Source organism: Myotis daubentonii, chromosome 2, assembly GCF_963259705.1.
Source record: "Myotis daubentonii chromosome 2, mMyoDau2.1, whole genome shotgun sequence".
Classification (NCBI taxonomy): Eukaryota; Metazoa; Chordata; class Mammalia; order Chiroptera; family Vespertilionidae; genus Myotis; species Myotis daubentonii.
This window is the reverse complement of record NC_081841.1, coordinates 213,959,736-213,979,668: the sequence shown is the minus strand read 5'-3', so window position 1 is coordinate 213,979,668 and position 19,933 is coordinate 213,959,736. Positions and strand designations below refer to the sequence as shown.

Here is a 19,933-nt window from a genome sequence, read left to right as displayed (position 1 = left end):
ACAGTTCAGCACGATCCTCTCTCCTTTGTATGTCCTACAGATTGGCATTGGGATCCAGAGACTTGATCAGCTTGTGTTTGATCCCTTTGGCAGGACTAGGCTGGTGGTGATGTGACCTTTCATTGGGAAGCACATACTGATTGTCTTTGTTATATGAGTGGCTGTTGATGCTCAATACCTAAATCTATTATTTGTTGGGGTGACAAAATGATGTTTTAACTGTCATTTATTTTTCTTTTTTTTTTAATTAAAACTTTATTGTTCAGATTATTACATTTGTTCCTCTTTTTCCCCCCCCATAACTCCCCTCCTCCCAGTTCCCGCCCCACCCTCCGCCCTCACTCCCCACCCACTGTCCTCATCCATAGGTGCATGATTTTTGTCCAGTCTCTTCCCAAATCTCCCACACCCCTTTCCCCCCCAAGAATAGTCAGTCCATTCCCTTTCTATGTCCCTGATTCTATTATAATCACCAGTTCATTCTGTTCATCAGATTATTTATTCACTTGATTCTTAGATTCACTTGTTGATAGATGCATATTTGTTGTTCATAATTTGTATCTTTACCTTTTTCTTCCTCTTCCTCTTCTTAAAGGATATCTTTCAGCATTTCGTATAATCCTGGTTTGGTGGTGATGAACTCTTTAGCTTTTCCTTATCTGTGAAGCTCTTTATCTGACCTTCAATTCTGAATGATAGCTTTGCTGGATAAAGTAATCTTGGTTGTAGGTTCTTGGTATTCATCACTTTGAATATTTCTTGCCACTCCCTTCTGGCCTGCAAAGTTTCTGTTGAGAAATCAGCTGACAGTCATATGGGTATTCCCTTGTAGGTAACTGAGTTACTTTCTCTTGCTGTTTTTAAGATTCTCTCTTTATCTTTTGCTCTTGGCATTTTAATTATGATGTGTCTTGGTGTGGTCCTCTTTGGATTCCTTTTGTTTGGGGTTCTCCGCGCTTCTTGGACCTGTAAGTCCATTTCTTTCACCAGGTGGGGGAAGTTTTCTGTCATTATTTCTTCAAATAGGTTTTCAATATCTTGCGCTCTCTCATCTTCTGGCACCCCTATAATTCTGATGTTGGTGCGCTTGAAGCTGTCCCAGAGGCTCCTTACACTATCCTCGCATTTTTGGATCCTTTTTTCATTTTGCTTTTCCGGTTGGGTGTTTTTTTCTTCCTCGCATTTCAAATCATTGACTTGATTCTTGCGCTCCTCTGGTCTGCTGTCGGGAGTCTGTATAATATTCGTTATTTCAGTCCGTGTATGCTTAATTTCTAGTTGGTTCCCCAATATAACATCGAGGGTCTCATTAGTTTTCTTGTAGAGCTCATTAAGTTTATCGGCGGCTTCTAAACAGTTCTTGAGAGACCTTAAAAGTGTGGTTCTGAACTCTATATCTTCCATTGACAATTTTGTCCTGTTTCTTTGTCTCCGCATTTTGTTATGCTTCCTTGGTGCACCTCCTAGTGGTCTTTGTTCGCAGTCTTATAGTTAAACCTTGATTGTTGTAGCTAATACCAGGGAGGGTTTGACCTCCAGGCCAAGTGGCTATGAGCTATTTTTCATTTATTTTGTATACTAGAGGCCCAGTGCACAAAATTTGTGCATGGGGGGTGGGGGAGGGAGTGCCCTTCAGTCTGGATTGTGAGAGGGTGTAGGCCAGGCTGAGAAACCCCACCAATGCACGATCAGGGAGGGATTCAGGAGGTTGGCCAGCCAGGAGGGACCGAGGGAGGGCTCCAGGGCATGTCCTGCCCATCTTGCTCAGTCCCGATTGGTCAGACCCCAGCAGCAAGCTAACCTACCGGTTGGAGCATCTGCCCCCTGGTGGTCAGTGCATGTCATATAGCAAGTGGTTGAGCAACCTTAGCATATCATTAGCATATTACGCTTTGATTGTTTGAATGGCCAAGCAGACGACTGGACACTTAGTATATTAGGCTTTTATTATATAGGATACTTGTTTAAAAGAGATACATTTACCTCATATACTATTTGGTTACACAGTGGTCCAGTTCATATAAAAACAGAATAAATGCTAGATTCTTTCTCATTATCAGTGTCCAAGATAATGAGTTGGTTTCCCATCGTCCTCTGAAAGTGACCAATTCGTTGTATGTTTTTTTAAAATATATTTTATTGATTTTTTACAGAGAGGAAGTGAGAGAGATAGTCAGAAACATCAATGAGAGAGAAACATCGATCAGCTGCCTCCTGCACACCCCCCACTGGGGATGTGCCCACAACCAAGGTACATGCCCTTGACCGGAATTGAACCTGGGACCTTTCAGTCCGCAGGCCGACGCTCTATCCACTGAGCCAAACCGGTTAGGGCTCGTTGTATGTTTTTAAAAAATATATGAGTGCATGGATTTGAACATAATTGATAGGTTTCAATCAGCTGTAATTATTATCTTTTGAAGCTTATATAAGTCCATCTTTGGCCAGTGGGAGCCCTTTCAAGTTGGCTCTGAGTCTTTTTGATATGACCCTTCTAGTCTTTGAGAATTTTCTTGTATCTGGTATAACAAGATATTTCAGGTTCATTTTGTGTATTCATAATTCTGCTCACACCTGGAATTAGCAATTTCTCTAAAAAGAGCCCTGATTTCTTTTTATGGGAAATGGTGTTTCAAGAACTCATTCTGCCTTAGCTCTGAGCAGCATAGCCACACCCAGACCCAGCTGTTCCATGAGCAAGATGTTTTGTAGGGTGAATGATTTTCCTGGTTTTCTTAGAGCTGTCTTGGTTTTAGCACTGAAAGTCCTGTGCCCCAAGGAAGAAAAAGAACTCATTCTAGATGTTAGGGAGGCCGTTGTTCTGGGTTTGGTCATTGTTTCTTGGCCTGCTCTGTGGAGACATATGGGGGGAAGTCAGTCTTTTACAGATAACAGTCACCCCGTAGTTAAATTTTTATACTATGTTCTTTACTTTTATTTTTTTTATTGATTTCAGAGAGGAAGGAGAGGGAGAGGGAGAGAGAGATAGAAACATCAATGATGAGAGAGAATCATTGATTGGCTGCCTCCGGGATCGAGCCTGCAACCCAGGCATGCGCCCCAACCAGTTATTGAACTGTATGATCTCCTGGTTCATAAGTCAACACTCAACCACTGAGCCACACCAGAGGGCTGTACTATGTCTTCTTAAAGGCAGGTAACACTTATTTTTAATAGTGCTTTGTACTCAGCTTCGGCATTTGCTTGTCAAAGCCTATTTTGGCATTGTTACTGGGTTCAGAGAAATGACTTCTGTGGTCTCAGTTTGATTCTTTTTACTCTAATATATGCCTGTGAACACAGTGGATAAATATGTATACTAGAAAAATCATACTGTACTTACTACAAGAGTCATAAAGTGAAGCCTTGCCTGGCCAGCGTGGCTCAGTGGTTGAGCGTGGACCTATAAACCAGGAGGTCACAGTTGGATGTCCTGTCAGGGCACATGCCCGGGTTGCAGGCTTGACCCCCAGTGTGGGGCTTGGGTAGGTAGAGTGGGGTTGCTTCTCTTGCCTGTTTGCCCAAGGTGGGTCATTCAGGGCATTTGTTTGTAACTGTACTCTGGGGCAGTTTTACCCATTAAATGTAATGGAAATTAGTTATCAGGAAATAGGATGGTTGTTTTTCTTTAAAGGAGTATGTTTAGCCAACTTAAATTTCCAATAATTGTTTTATTCAGTGCCTGTACACAGCGTAGAGTGTAGACCACTCCAGGAATACAATAATTTTTTATTCAAACGCAGTATTTAAAACAATCCCTCATTAATTTAACTGACTTCTCTTTTAAAGTGATTAATGATTTGGTAGTATCATTGTGGAATAGAAATTTTATACAGAAAGAGTTCATACTACCTCCTTTCTTTGTGAGAATACAAATGAAGCATTATAGTTAGCATTTCAGTTAACTAAGCAAAGTCGAAGTGAGGAAGGATTCTTGTGATTCTGCTCCCAATTTATGTAAAATGATTGTGATAGCCCAGCCCAGGAGGCTCAGTTGGTTAAGCGTTGTTCTGTACACAAAAGGTTGTGGGTTCATTTCCCAGTGGGCACAGAGGTTTCAGGGTCCATCCTGGTCAGGGCACGTACAGGAGGCAACCAATGGATGTTCCTCGTGACGACCATTTGACAGTGTTTCTGAGTGTGGCCTGAGGGTCCATAAATAGTTTAGCAGTTTTTGTAATTTTAAAAATACAGTACTCAACGTCCTGGCTGGGCAGCTCAGTTGGTTAGAGTGTTGTCCCCATGTGCCATGGTTTGGGGTTCCATCCCTGGTCAGGGCACATACTAGAATCCACCAATGAATGCATAAATATGTGGACCAATAAACTGATGTTTCTTTCTCCCCCCCCCCCTCTAAAAAATCAATCAATTAAAAAAAATACTGTACTTATTCCAAAGACACACCTTAATCTTTCTGAATTAAGACTCTTGGGGGATAGGATCTGGAAATGTGCATTTGAAGAAATTCCCTAAGTGATTCCTGAAAAGTGAGCAGTGTGTTTTCAAGCCATGACTAGGGCCTTCCTGATGTCAGCAAGGGCCACTTTCAGGATTCACTATGTTTATATACCTACGTGCTCAAGCAGGCATTTCTCTGCTCTCTCTACTTAGAGGTAGATGTCTACTGCACACGGCCTATCTTTAATGTCATGTTTCTTTAGGGAGGAGGCTTTATTCTTCGAATTTCAACACACTTATGTTAGGTAGAAATTGAAGAAACACTTTACCTAATCTAGATCTAGTCTGGGGACGATAACTCACCAGTTAGAAGGGATGTAAAAGTCAGCCTCTTTGATTTGATTCAATGGAAATGTTCTTTCAGTTTTATGCAACTAATGTTTTAATGGCAATAATTCATCTCATACATCTCAGTATCTTGTACATGTGTGTTATCTGGGCCACTTTGTCTGGAGCTCAGCTTTTTGCTTCAAGGGAATTACGGAAATAGAGATACCACTGATTCAAATGACCAGTGTAATATTTTTCCGACCAGGTAGTAAATATTTTATCACCAGTTTTTACTTAAAAGCTAGTCAACGAATTAATTAGGAATGGTATTCTGGTATTCCAGGACAGTAATGGAGTATTAAGAATAGTAATTGTTCTCATTACTAAAGATCTCTGAAAAAGCCATTCTATGTGACTCATCTAGTTGTTGAGTTACATAAAGGCTTTGAAGCAGGGGCAGCCACACTGGTTCCTTCATCATTTATATTCAGTGGTTTCAGGGAGAACTCATGAGAATATTTTTGTAATATACTTCAATATGTTTGAACTTCAAAACTCTTCTGAAATAATCTCATGGATTGACTGTATACTTGAGTAACTTTTCTTTCATGACATGGGGAGAGCAAAATGTAAAGATATCAGAATAGGAAGGATATTAGAATTCCTAAGTACAGCTTCCCACAGTGTTATGGCTCATCAATTACTCAAATATGAGCTTCCATCAAGAATAGATTAAGCCTTTTAAGCATAGAGAATGTATTTTATTCACCATTGTCTCTCTAGTGCTCAACTAAGTGGCAGACACACAGAGTCCCCAGGCAATGTTAGATGATTGTATGAATTGATGGAAATATGATTCATATTATGGGAACTTATGCTTTCCCTATGAACTCAAAATTACAATGAAAGTGATAAATGGTTAGAGAATTTTTATTACACAAACCTTTCAGAAATACAAAAAGCTAATGCCAGTTTTCAATTGCCTTTCCTAAGCCAGTTTGCTTTTCTTCATTCTTCTCTTCCAGCCCTAGTATCTGTTCTGTACTTGCCAATTTAGGCAAACTGCTGTCTGCCTGTGTACTTTCAAGTGTATGTTATAATTTCAGTTTCCAAATCTGTGTCTGATTTGAAATACTAGTATATTTAAATTTCTCTTGTAATCAAGTGGAGTGTGTTTTCTAAGGATCTTAACATTGAGTCCTTGACATTAGAAATAAAACACATTTTCCCCCATGAATCTAATTCTTCCAACTGAATGGAAAAGCAGTCTTCAGTATATTAACCTACCTCAAATCCACCTCTATTGATCAGTTAATTGAAATTTTGCCTTTGCGTTAATATTCATTTTTCTTTTAGAAAGCAGATTAGTAACCAAGAAACATTACTAAAGGACTCTGCTTGAGACAGTAAAATGTGAAAGGTCATAGTACTAATCACATGTAATATAACTATAATCATTCTTTGGGGAGGAAGTTAACATTGTAAAAAATTTAAATTATGACTTTTGGAACCATAAGAACAGCCTATATTTGTAAACTGCTTTATAATACTTAAAGTATTTTTACATGCATTATTCTTCTGGAATTGCATACTAACCTTTTAATATAAATAGGGTAGACATTGTTTAAATTGAAATGAATTTCAGAGAGGTGGACATGTTCATTATAACTCAGCAAGAAAATGACAAAGAATCAACTACAGCCTGTTTTGGGGGGTCTTAATTGAGTGCTCTTGCCACTATAATGTGATATCATATGCTTTTGACATAGTGATAACAGGAGGATTGTGCCCCAGCATAAAGCACATCTTTAAAATTTTTATTTTACTTTTTTTTTTTTAAATTAAATCTTTATTGTTCAGATTATTACATTTGTTCCTTTTTTTTCCCCCCCATAACTCCCCTCCTCCCAGTTCCCGCCCCACCCTCCGCCCTCACTCCCCACCCACTGTCCTCATCCATAGGTGCACGATTTTTGTCCAGTCTCTTCCCACATCTCCCACACCCCTTTCCCCCCCAAGAATAGTCAGTCCATTCCCTTTCTATGTCCCTGATTCTATTATAATCAACAGTTCATTCTGTTCATCAGATTATTTATTCACTTGATTCTTAGATTCACTTGTTGATAGATGCATATTTGTTGTTCATAATTTGTATCTTTACCTTTTTCTTCCTCTTCCTCTTCTTAAAGGATACCTTTCAGCATTTCATATAATCCTGGTTTGGTGGTGATGAACTCCTTTAGCTTTTCCTTATCTGTGAAGCTCTTTATCTGACCTTCAATTCTGAATGATAGCTTTGCTGGATAAAGTAATCTTGGTTGTAGGTTCTTGGTATTCATCACTTTGAATATTTCTTGCCACTCCCTTCTGGCCTGCAAAGTTTCTGTTGAGAAATCAGCTGACAGTCATATGGGTATTCCCTTGTAGGTAACTGGGTTACTTTCTCTTGCTGTTTTTAAGATTCTTTCTTTATCTTTTGCTCTTGGCATTTTAATTATGATGTGTCTTGGTGTGGTCCTCTTTGGATTCCTTTTGTTTGGGGTTCTCCGCGCTTCTTGGACCTGTAAGTCCATTTCTTTCACCAGGTGGGGGAAGTTTTCTGTCATTATTTCTTCAAATAGGTTTTCAATATCTTGCTCTCTCTCATCTTCTGGCACCCCTATAATTCTGATGTTGGTACGCTTGAAGCTGTCCCAGAAGCTCCTTACACTATCCTCGCATTTTTGGATTCTTTTTTCATTTTGCTTTTCCGGTTGGATGTTTTTTGCTTCCTCGCATTTCAAATCATTGACTTGATTCTTGTGCTCCTCTGGTCTGCTGTCGGGCGTCTGTATAATATTCGTTATTTCAGTCTGTGTGTGCTTAATTTCTAGTTGGTTCCCCAATATAAGATCGAGGGTCTTATTAGTTTTCGTGTAGATCTCATTAAGTTTATCGGCAGCTTCTAAACAGTTCTTGAGAGACCTTAAAAGTGTGGTTCTGAACTCTATTTCTTCCATTGACAATTTTGTCCTGTTTCTTTGTCTCCCCATTTTGTTATGCTTCCTTGGTGCACCCCCTAGTGGTCTTTGTTCGAAGTCTTATAGATAAATCTTGATTGTTGTAGCTAATTCCAGGGAGGGTTTGACCTCCAGGCCAAGTGGCTATGAGAATCAGCTGTGTCAGCAGTGAGAGAACTTCTGTCCTCTAGGGAGGTGCTAATCTAGCCTTTGCCTGAGGCTATCCGGCAAATGCCTCTGTGCAGGGCTTGGGCGGGGCGGGTCGCACAGGATCAACAGGGTGGGCCAGAGAGAGCAGTTATGGCGGCTCTCAGTCCTGTCCCAAGGGGCTCTGCCTCTCTGAGTCCCAGCACCCGCTGCAAAGCTGGGAGAGAAAGCTGCACTCGCTCTGACCGAAGCCAGACAGTCCCGCTTCTCCCGTTTGAGTCTGGGTCCCTAAAGACTCGCCCGGATCTGGTGCTCAGAGTCTGCGACTCCCTCCCAATTGAAAACAACAACCGCGCCCTCCGCCGCCAGCCTGCTCCGTGCACTCCGCACCTCAGAATTTGACTTCAGCACTGTGCCTCCTCTGAGTGTCCGTATGCGTTTCTCTTTCCTCCTAGTTGTAGGACTTCCACTCAGCCAGCGTTCCTGTGGTTCTGGGTGATGTCCCTTCCGTTTTTTGGTTTCACTTTTGAAGTAGTTGTTCAAAGCAGCAAACTCCGGCGTTAACCTATGCCGCCATCTTGGTTCTCCTAGATTTGATATCTCTATTTTACTTTTTAATCACCATTTATTCCCTCATAAAGCACGTTTGAATTTCATATTTGTTGAGAGAAAAGATGTAATTGATATTATACCCTTTCATAGGATCCAGTCTCAAGATCTATCCTGACTGATAATCATCTTATAGAAATATAAACAGAATCTTGATTCCTACATGTGATGCATGCAGGCAGAGTTGGCCTTTAGCCTGAACACAATTCTTTGATAAATGGTGTAATAAGCTACAGAAGTTACTGATAACCTAATTTAACATTCATCTCTTCCCGGGTTCACGTTAGGTAAACTCATAGTAGGGATTTATATTTCTGGAGGCCACACTGGCTTGATTTCACCTAAGTATTTCTCAGGGTAGAGAAGGCCCAGACCTGCCCTGCCTCTTGTGTCCATTACTCATTTCCTTATCTGGAAATGCCTACCCTGCAGTGTTGGGCTTTCAAGGTTCGTAGTTTAGGGCTAGTTGAAGAGACTGAAAAGGGATCTTTTCCAGGTCATCTTTGCATAGTTTGTGCTTCATATTATGGTCCTAATTTTTTTTAAAAAAGGCATGAAAATGAAAAAGTATCAATAATATAATAATAAAAGCATAATATGCTAATTAGAATGGATGACCTTCTGGACAAAAACCAGGGCTGCAGGGGAAGCCTGGGTCCCAGGTATTGGTGGCTGGAGGGAAGCCCGGGTCCTGGGTGCCAGAGGGAAGCTGATGCCGGCAGCAGGGGGGAAAAGGCCTATTCTTACACGAATTTTGTGCATCGGGCCTCTAGTAATTTATAGTTATTAATGTGTTGCCAGGCATTATGTCTATTAACTCATCATATGTACTCACTCGATGCTCACAGCCCTAAGAGGCAGGTACTATTGCTATCTTTATTTTGTAGATGAGGAAATGGAGGTAACGTAAGTTGCCCAAGTTACATAATAAGTGTTGGCGTCATCAACTAGGAGAAAATACACCAAAATAACAATAGTTATCATCTCTGGATGATGGCATTATAGATTCATTATTTTTTCTCACTAGATCAGTGGTCGGCAAACTCATTAATCAACAGAGCCAAATATCAACAGTACAACAATTGAAATTTCTTTTGAGAGCCAAATTTTTTAAACTTAAACTGTATAGGTAGGTACATTGTTACTAACTTAATTAGGGTACTCCTAAGGCTTAGGAAGAGCCACACTCAAGGGGCCAAAGAGCCGCATGTGGCTCGCCAGCCGCAGTTTGCTGACCACGGCACTAGATTATTGGTTTAGTATAAAAAAATATAACTCAGAACAGCCAGATGGAAGATATGTATAGGGCAAGGTATGGGGAAGGTATGTGGAGTTCCATGCCCTCCAACATGCCACTCTCCGGCAGCTCTCTGAACCCCGTCCTTTTGGGGTTTTATAGATGCTTCATTAAAAGTACAATTGATTACAACATTGGCCATTGGAGATTCCATTTAATTCTTTATATTTCTAGTATAGAATGGGTCTCTGTTCTTTATATAATTGGAAATAGCATTTGAAAAAGAAACTAAAGCATGTTTGGAACCTAGAATAAACAATATGAGAGCATTTGTAGGTTTTAATTTTAAAGAATAGCTTCCTTTTCTTATATCTAAAATAGAAATTATACTTGATTGAAAGGGGGGAAAAGACACAAGTAGCTCTACTTCCTATCATTACAATTTCCTGCAGTGGTAACTGCTCAGTATGTGTGTTTGACAATTTTCATTTATCAATAAGGAAAGCAATCACTTTTAGTTCATGGTTAAACATTATAAAGCACAATCCAGGAAATGGCTTCTGATCCAGCCAGGTTTTGTTTAAATACTTCACCAGCAATAGAAAGTGTAAAGGCACATGCACGGTAGAACAGCTTCAGGATATGTACACTTCCCTCTGTAAAGTATAGCCTCAAAGCAAAAATATTTCAAGGAAGAGATGTTTTATTTTGTTGTGTCCTACTCTGGTTGCTTAACTTTTCAATCCTGTCTTGCTTCCACTTCCACCATTCCTTTCCCTTTGGAAAACCAATCAGCCATCTGACCAGCCTACCTCCCAACCAACCGATTAGCATCAATTTGTTGAAAGCTAGTAACATTTTGGATTTTATTATGGGTAATAGCTACATATGGCAGTATGTGCCAGGCATGCGGCCGAGTGCTTTTGGGAGTGAGCAATTACAGACTAGATGCCCATAATTTGAATATGGCTTGTGGTTTGGCCCAAACAGTGTAAGCAGTGTTTGGACTGATAATGAATTACTTTGAGATATCACCTAAAATTCTTTTAAAAATATATATATATTTTATTTATTTCAGAGAGGAAGGGAGAGGGAGAGAGAGATAGAAACATCAATGAGGAGAGAGAATCATTGATTGGCTGCCTCCTGCATGCCCCACACTGGGGATCGAGCCTGCAATCCAGGCACATGCCCTTGACCAGAATCAACCCAGGACTCCGCCGTCTGCAGTCTGACAGTCTATCCCAGTGATGGCGAACCTTTTGAGCTCGGCGAGTCAGCATTTTGAAAAACCCTAACTTAACTCTGGTGCCGTGTCACATATAGAAATTTTTTGATATTTGCAACCATAGTAAAACAAAGACTTATATTTTTGATATTTATTTTATATATTTAAATGCCATTTAACAAAGAAAAAATCAACCAAAAAAATGAGTTCGCGTGTCACCTCTGACACGCGTGTCATAGGTTCGCCATCACTGCTCTGTCCACTGAGCCAAACCAGCTAGGGCTCACTTAAAATTCTTGATTTCCATTCTTTGGAAAAGAATTGGAACACCTAGCTGCACAGCAGTAGTAACCCCTTAACTCATTTATATTCCTTACCAGGCTCTCGTTACCTTTTTTCTTCTCCGGACCCCTGAGTTATTTTATTTAATCCTCAGAGGTGTCAGCCCACTTACGCTAGAGAGGAAGTGGCTGGGTCAGGGATCTACCATTAGGAAAAGGTGTGGTTGGACTTGGGAGCGGTGTGCTGGCCACTCTGCCTGCCGCCCTCAGAGCTCTGTGACGTGGCTACTCACCTTCCATGATGGGCATGACTTTTGTTGCTATGTCACCACCTTAATTAAATGAGATGGTTTTTCATATTTCTTAGTCCTTCCGTATCTTCCTAAGGAGAATAGGTGTGATTCCTTCATTGCTTTGGTTTTAAGTAAGTTATTTTATGAGGCCGAGGCAGAATATGATTGGTTTGAAAGGAGCCATGATTTTGAGAGCATAATTTAAGGATGAGAATGTTTGTCATGAGATCCCAGTAGATGGTCAGATGCTGAGAATATTTGCAAAGACTCAGCCATGTGACAGCTCCATGTGGTTAGTGTTGGTGATGGGGGGTTTGTTTTCCTAGGATAAATGACTGTTTCACTAGTTTTACAAGGAATTATACCTATCACTCCTTCACATCTGTAAAGAGGTTTTCTTTTTAAAACAAACGTATTTTAAAAATTAAGTGTATAAGTATACATGAGGGAGAGAGGCACTTTTTTATTTGAGTTTCCAGTAATGGACACGAACGGAATTAGAAGTCACGCACTGGCTGTTCTAGCCCATCTGTGCTCCCACAGGAAGCAGCACAGTAAGCAATGTCATATTTATAAACAGTGGACAATGTGGAATATGTCTTGGCCAGATTCCAGATTGTTCCTGGTTGTTGCTAATGGTGTCAGAGTGCCCAAGTCTCTGGTATGGAGTCTCTGTGGGTGTGGTTTCCTCAGGAGACGCTCTGTAGCTGTAATACACGCCAGTTGCCTTAGCTTTGCACAGACACGCGTGCATTATGGCTGTAGACTAAAAGCTGATGTTCAGGCGTAAACAGAAAGCTGATATCTTCTCAGGAAAGGGCTTGGAAATGGCATGGACTCGTTGATGCTGGGGATCTAGTTCCCTATGTATATTAGAGACAAGCTCTAGGGTTTTGTTCAGCATTTCTGAAATGAGCATTTACATGCTGAGACCTCTCATTTTCTTTCTTCAGAGAACTCACTGAGTGATTAAAAATGATCTTGACAAGCTAGGTTTTAAGCTAGGTTTAAATCTTAACAGTAAGACAGATTTCACTTATTTTAATTACATAAAGAATAAGGCATATTTTTTACATGACAAGGGGTACTGATTTACCAAAACCTCCTATGAATGAATAGTGTGGTCTGGATACATAAAATTGAAAACAAGAGCTGGTCGATGACTTTGGAAGCCCTAATTTAGAATTAGGATATTGAAGCTTTCTATCCCTATTCGTTGTGGCAGTGGGAAAGACACACACACTTTTCTTTCATCTTTCCTAAAACCAGCATTTTAGGAAAGTGAGGGTCAGGCGGAGAGGTAGGCTGTGCCTGAGGAATGGGCTGTGTTTGAGTAGAGGAGAAAGTCTCTGCGTGCGGAGTTTCTTTTTTCAAATCTATAAATAGAAGGAAAATGAAGGCAGTTTTTGCTCACTGTCCTCTGGACCGTAGGAATTGATTCACATTTTGCATTTTCTCCCTCCCCTCACCCTCTCTCCCCTTACCTTCCTTCCTCTCTCTGTTCCTTTCTCCCCTTTTTTTCTTTCCTTCCTTTCTTTTCTCTCCTTCCTTTTTTTCTTTCCCCTCCTTGGGATAAGGATTAGTAAATTGCATGTAGTGATCTGAAAGAAGTGAAGTACTGTATGTAACGACTAACAGTTGTGTAGGAATTTAGACATGAGGACATTCTGCCTCCATAAACACTAAATCCTTAAAGAAGGAATTTCCATGCATAGTTCCGCAGTTATTTGTGGCCCATGATGCTTCCTGTTGTCTTCCTGTTCTCTGAACGTACAGACTCCATCAGGCTGTGGGCTGGATGGAGATGAAGAATCTTGTTCTTTCTAATAAGGGCTGGGACCCCTGGGGATGCGGAGAGCAGTGACAACACGTTTATATGTTTTATCTAAGTATGAAGCAGTCATGTGGCAAGAAGTAGTAGAGCCCTGACTAGGGAGACCAAAACAAACAAACAAAAAGGTAAAAAGTAAGAATAAAAAAATTAAGTTTTGAAGGAAGCTGTGAAGATAGACATAAGCTCAAAGTATCTGCTTCTCTCCCAGCCCTTAGAGACAGTTTCCATTTTAAGAACCCAAATTGTGGAACTTCTCAAGTACGTGTTATGTGACTTTGGTTTTATCATCTAATTCAGTGATGGCGAACCTATGACGTGTGTCAGAGATGACACGCGAACTCATTTTTTTGGTTGATTTTTCTTTGTTAAATGGCTTTTAAATATATAAAATAAATACCAAAAATATAAATCTTTGTTTTACTATGGTTGCAAATATCAAAAAATTTCTATATGTGACACGGCACCAGAGTTAAGTTAGGGTTTTTCAAAATGCTGGCATGCCGAGCTCAAAAGGTTCGCCATCGCTGATCTAATTAGTGCTGTATACTAAAACGAACATACCTATCATTGGGAAACTATACCAGACTACTTGCCGAAGGCTTGAGAAGTTGTGATTAATGTTATTTGTCAGTGTAGGGCTCTAAAAATATTAAGTCTAAAAGCACTAGAATTTAAAAATTCTTCTCAGTTTCTCAATTTTCCCCCCACAAAATAAACTTTTTTAAAATTACAATAAAATGTACTGACCACTTAATTTTATAGCAAGTTACTCAGGGACTAGAAAATAGTATTAAGTAATTGAGAGTGTATTTCTTTTATGCATTAAATGGTGTTTGTCTATAGGATTATGATTATTTATGGTTTTAAAAAAATGTTTCTTGGGAAAGCGTTGAATATTATGTTAATTTGTAGCATAAAGGAATTCTTTTCTTTCATGAGTGTAATTGTACACTTAAGGCTTTCAAAAGTATTTCAACTAAGGAATCTTAAAACTATGGCTTTTTGTTTGTTTTCAATAGCAGTGGTCATAAAGACAGATGGCACTGTTGGCACTTGACCCAGCGGATAGTGAGAAACAGCCGGGAGCTATAAATGGTCTCCTCCTGGTTGGTGGCCCGGACGCTTGGGGCTGTGTTTGGATGCCCAGCCTGAGAACAGTGCCGGCCCCAGGCTTGTTGGTTGGATGAGGGTGTTAGTAATATTAGCCATTTAGATCTCCTTAGTGATGTGCCAGGGCTAATATTTATGGAGCACCCCCCCAAAAAAGAACCCCCACATTTTTGTTAACATTACTTAGTTAACTTTTTATCCTCCAAAACCAATAAGTAGGCCCAATTACGTTATACATGTTTTTGATCATTTTGGTATGTGATCAATTAAATTTTTTTCCTCTTTAATGTATTCTTACTAGCCTGATAGTGGGATTTTAATTCTGTAATTCTCTCCCCCACGCCCCACCCCTTTATTTTGCCAAGCAGTATCTTTTTACAATTAAAAAATTTTAAGAAACATTTTTAAAACTTGCTGTTACATAGACTTTATGGAATAAGAAGTTAAAATCCCGTGGTGCCTAGAGAAAACCACATGGTTCGGTATATGTGTTTCCAAACATTTTGCATGTTTTTGTACTTTCTGCCATTCTGTTGATTTGTTTATTTCTATATTTGCATCATACTGTTTTGATTTCTGAAAGAGAAAAAAATCCTTCCTTAATTCTTTATTTCAAACAATTTTTAACTAACAAAAACATTTAGTTGCTTTTCCAAAAGAACTTTATAATCTGATAAATGAATCTTATTGCTTGTTTAGATGTTCATACCTTTGGTTTTATTTTTATATATGATTTATTCATTCAGTAATCTGTGTCTCTTCTTCTTACATTTCAGAGTCCTGTGTATGGAAATTCACATGAGTCAGTTCAGTCTAGAAGAGTAGTAATTTCTCATAATATGGATAAAGCTCTGAAAGAAGGTAAGGATCTAATGAGAGTACATAATTACCATAGAGAGCAATTCATTATGTTTATTCTAAAAGGAAAATAATCTCTAGCAAACTTATCTATCAGTCTTGTCTGAGTATAGCATTTGGATATTTTTCCTCATGAATTTTTATTTGATGACTAATTACATCTTCATTGTGTAAAGTCTCTAGAACTCTTTTCATCTTGCAAAACTGAAACTCTATACCTATTAAACAATTCCTACTCCCCCTTTCCCAGCCCCTGGCAATCTGCTTTCTGTTTATGAATTTGACTTTTAAGTTCCTCACATAAATGGAATCATATAGTATTTGTCCTTTTGTATTTAGCTTATTTACTTAGCATAAGGTCCTCAGGATTCATCAGTATTGTAGCATGTATCAGTATATCTTTCCTTTTAAGGCTCATTAATATTCCATCCTAAATGAACATGTCATGCCTAAGTGCAGAGAAACTTCTAAATGTGAAATAATTTTAGAAAGACCATGTTTATAGCAGCATTATTCCCAATAGCCAAAAGGTGGAAGCAACCCATGTGTCCACTGATGGATAATGAAGGAATAAACGAAATGTGATCTATACATAAAACGGAATTTTGCGTTCACTACGTATGGTGCCAGTTAGGGTACTGGAAATATCAAGGGGAACACTGTGTAAAGTGCATGACTATCTAACTTCATACCCGAAACCAATGCAAAATAAAATTGGAGGAAAAAAAGGAAACACAGGAAAATAAAAAATAAAAAAAGACAGTATGGCCAAGAGAGTGCCCTTATCTCACTTAGGTTGCTGTCTCAGTGACAGCTCAGCCCCCAAATCAAAAAAGCAAACATAAAATTAGGCTTTAAATTGCTGTTTTACCAAGATTAATTCAAAATGTATACTTTAGTAATAAAGTATATTAATCACATGGTCCTTGCCAATATATTAACAAACAATATTCCAAGCTTTTCTACACAATAAACAAAATAATACATTTTTTTTAATCCTCACTTGAAGATATGTTTTTTATTGATTTTAGAGAGACAGAGGAAGGGAAAGAGAGAGAAACATCAATGTGAGAGAGAAACATCTATCAGTTGCATCTTGTATGCACCCTGACCAGGGATTACACCCAAAACCTAGCTATGTTCTCTGATCAGGAATTAAACCGGCAGCCTTCCTGGTATATAGGACTGAGCCTTCTGGCCAAGGCAACAAAGTAATTATTTAAAACTAGAGTCCCGGTGCACGAAATTCCTGCACTCAGGGTTGGGTGGGGATCCCTCAGCCCGGTCTGCGCCCTCTCACAGTCTGACTGAGAGGGAGCCTTCGGGGAATGTCTGACTGACGGCTTAGCACTGCTGCGGAGATGGAAGAGGCTCCCGCCACTGCTGCAGTGATCGCCGGTCGTGAGCCCAGCTTCAGGCTGAGTGGTGCTCCCCCTGTGGGAGCACACTGACCACTAGGGGGCAGCTCCTTCATTGAGCATCTGCCCCCTGGTGGTCAGTGCACATCATAGCGACTGATCGTTCTGCAGTTCAGTCAATTTGCATATTAGCTTTTTATTATATAGGAATTTAATTGAAAACCAACATGGGCAAATTAAAAACAAAATTGCCTACTAAAAATTTTGGGCATTTAAATTTAGAAGGAATTAGAACCTAAAAATGTGTCCAGAAGGCTAAGCTGCTAAATGGCTTTATAAACTTTTAGAAAATCTGTAGTGATAGTAATTTGCATGTCTAGAATATTTTAATTTACATTTCTAAACTCTGGGACCAGTATATTTAATTGAAATTCTGAATATTATTAGCTATTTTTAGTGGACTTGCCTTGATAAAATTGAGGGTCTTTTGATATGCTTGTAAATTATATCAGAGATATTTATTAAGGCAATAGTAATTTAAGTTCAGTTTATATGAAATGCTTAAGAACATTTATTTTAAAATTTCCCCCTGAAGTTAGATTAAACTAACATTGTACCATTTTATCTTTATATATCTACTAGCGGCACAGTGCATGAATTCGTGCACAGGTGGGGTCCCTTGGCCTGGCTGGCGATCAGGGCCCATCGGGACTGTCTCCTGCCCCGATTAGGGCCCGGGGCCGATCAGGGTGGGCTGGCCAGGGGGAGGGACCGCGGAAGGTTGGCTGTGGGAGCACACTGACCACCAGGGGGCAGCTCCTGCACTGAGCGTCTGCCCCCTGGTAGTCAGTGCATATCATAGCGACCGGTGGTTCGGTCATTTGGTCGTTCAGTCGCTTTGGCTTTTATATTTATTTCCTTTTAGAAAGTATAATTTAAAAGCAGATTCATTTTAAGAGTTGAGTAAATTACAAGGCATATATGTGTGTCTGCATGTTTGTATGTGGATTTTTTTGTTGTTACTACTAAAGTGGGCAATATAACTTAGGATTTATCTTTTAAAAACTTAAGTTTTTATAGATTGAATTACTAAAAAGAAAGAAGTAAGCCCTAGCCGGTTTGGCTCAGTGGATAGAGCGTCAGCCTGTGACTAAAGGGTCCCAGGTTTGATTCTGGTCAAGGGCACATGGCCGGGTTATAGGCTGGATCCCCAGTAGGGAGCTTGCAAGAGACAGCCAGTCAATGGTTCTCTCTCATCATTGATGTTTCTATCTCTCTCTCTCTCTCTCCTCCCTTTCTGAATCCAATAAAATATACATATTAAAAAAAGATATTAAGTCTCCTATAATTGCTCTTAATTTCCTGCTATAATTTGAAATTAAATTTTAACAAAAGAAAAACCGCTTTTATTTTACAAACCTTTTGGATTGCAGCTTTATATGCTGTTAGTTAAAAATTCTATAGCACGAAAACTTTAATGAAAGAGCTAGACAGGAAGACTTGCACACAAATGAACTAAAAATGTTTTGTTGGCAAGGTGGCCCCCATGCTCTTGTTACTTGGCATTGGGATGTGCAGACAAGGGCCTTTAGAGGTCATGTAACCCCACCCGTCAGCTCAGGGAGTAATTTTTTCTATGTCATTCTTAGTCGTTGGGTATCTAGCTTGTTTAAAAGTTTCTTATGATGGAATGTTCACCGTCTAACATGACAGCCTCTTGAATAGCTTATTGTTTTTATTCAGTTCCTCTGTATGGTAAACGTTAATAAATAACCTCTTTGTGATTTCTACCCATTGGTCCTATTTTTGCCTTCTAGAGAAATTTACAAGTACAGCCTCTTACATATCTTTTTCATACAAGTAGGTTTTAAACAATCTGGTTATCCGTTGGATGAGGGAGCTATTTGATCTTTTTCACGTCTTTACTCGTGGCTTGTTCTACCTTCGTGTGCTGAGTAGAAAGAATGTGTGACGGGCAGAAGACTTGGCTCTGTCACTAGTTGACTTTGAGCAAGTTATTTTACTTCTCAGAACTCCGTTTGTGGAGGGGGTGAAACTCAGTTACTGTAGAAACCGTGGTCTACTTGTTTGTTGCCAATAATTGAGATTGTAGGATTGGTTCATTCCTATTTTTGCAATAATTTCTTACATCTGGGTCAGAAATAATTTCTGCTTTTTTCTTAATGGAATAGGCCAGTGGTCGGCAAACTGTGGCTCGCGAGCCACACGCGGCTCTTTGGCCCTTTGAGTATGGCTCTTCCACAAAATACCGACTTCTGCGCCTGGGCCACGAAGTTTCAATCGCACTGCACGCGCGCGCTCGCATGTGGTATTTTGTGGAAGAGCCACACTCAAGGGGCCAAAGAGCCGCATGTGGCTCGAGAGCCACAGTTTGCCGACCACTGGAATAGGCCAATTAGGGGTGAGATGTGTGTACTTTTTGCCGAATCTAGGAAGCATAACAGCTATTTGTTCAAATGGATATCTGGAAGTGAGCAGAAAATTGTTGAAGGGCCTAGGAGAGTCATTTGTTGCTTTTGCTTTTGTTTCGCCTTTTCTTTCGTGTTCAGCGGATATTGGTTCACCTTGCATGCTGGAAGCCTCTATAAATATTTATTTAATGAACAGTGAGAGATTGAGGTAGATTTTCTTCTTTTCAGTGCCTGCCTCTTCGTCCTTGTTCTTAGCAAGTAATTCCTCTCAGCTATAAGGCTCAGTTTTATTAAGTATCTTCTCAGCATGACTGAGGCCAATGGAATCACTTTGAGGATATATCTAAAAACCTTAGTATGTGTCTGTGAACAAAACTTTTTTTTTTTAAAGGAGAAAATATTTTTTATTTTTGCCAAATAGTTCTAGGAAAATACAGTTATCTCCTATATGTTCCAAAATATTAAGAACAAATATAGTTGGACCACACAAATTACTTCATTTCACTAAGTGCTCATTCTTAAGTTATGCTGCTTCATTTTATATTTGCTTACAATGCAAATGTTTTGCTCAGTGGATGATTTAAGGCCATTAATAGCAGTTTTATGTAAAAAGTCTAGTTTCTTTGTAAAACGTAGAAGATTAAATTCTCTCTTTACATCTTTTTCTTTCTGTGTTCAGCCCAATTTGTTCCAAGCTTATGTGAAAAAAACTTGTGATGCTCTGTGAATGCTTTTGAACTTTGGGATTTAAGATGCTACTTTGTAAATTGTTATAAAGCTGAGAAATTCTGGAAATATGGAAAAGCATTGGATACGCTT

The 19,933-nt window shown here is 39.4% G+C and overlaps 1 protein-coding gene across 2 annotated transcripts in view; it reads left to right on the top strand.

The window, feature by feature from the left end:
* Positions 1 to 19,933, top strand: part of SNX25 (sorting nexin 25) — a 97,090-nt gene that overhangs the window by 11,500 nt on the left and 65,657 nt on the right. For both annotated transcript variants that reach the window (XM_059685662.1, XM_059685663.1), the window contains exon 2: positions 15,243 to 15,327. In XM_059685662.1, coding sequence (XP_059541645.1) covers positions 15,243 to 15,327 — 85 coding nt within the window. The remainder of the gene's footprint in view (positions 1 to 15,242; positions 15,328 to 19,933) is intronic.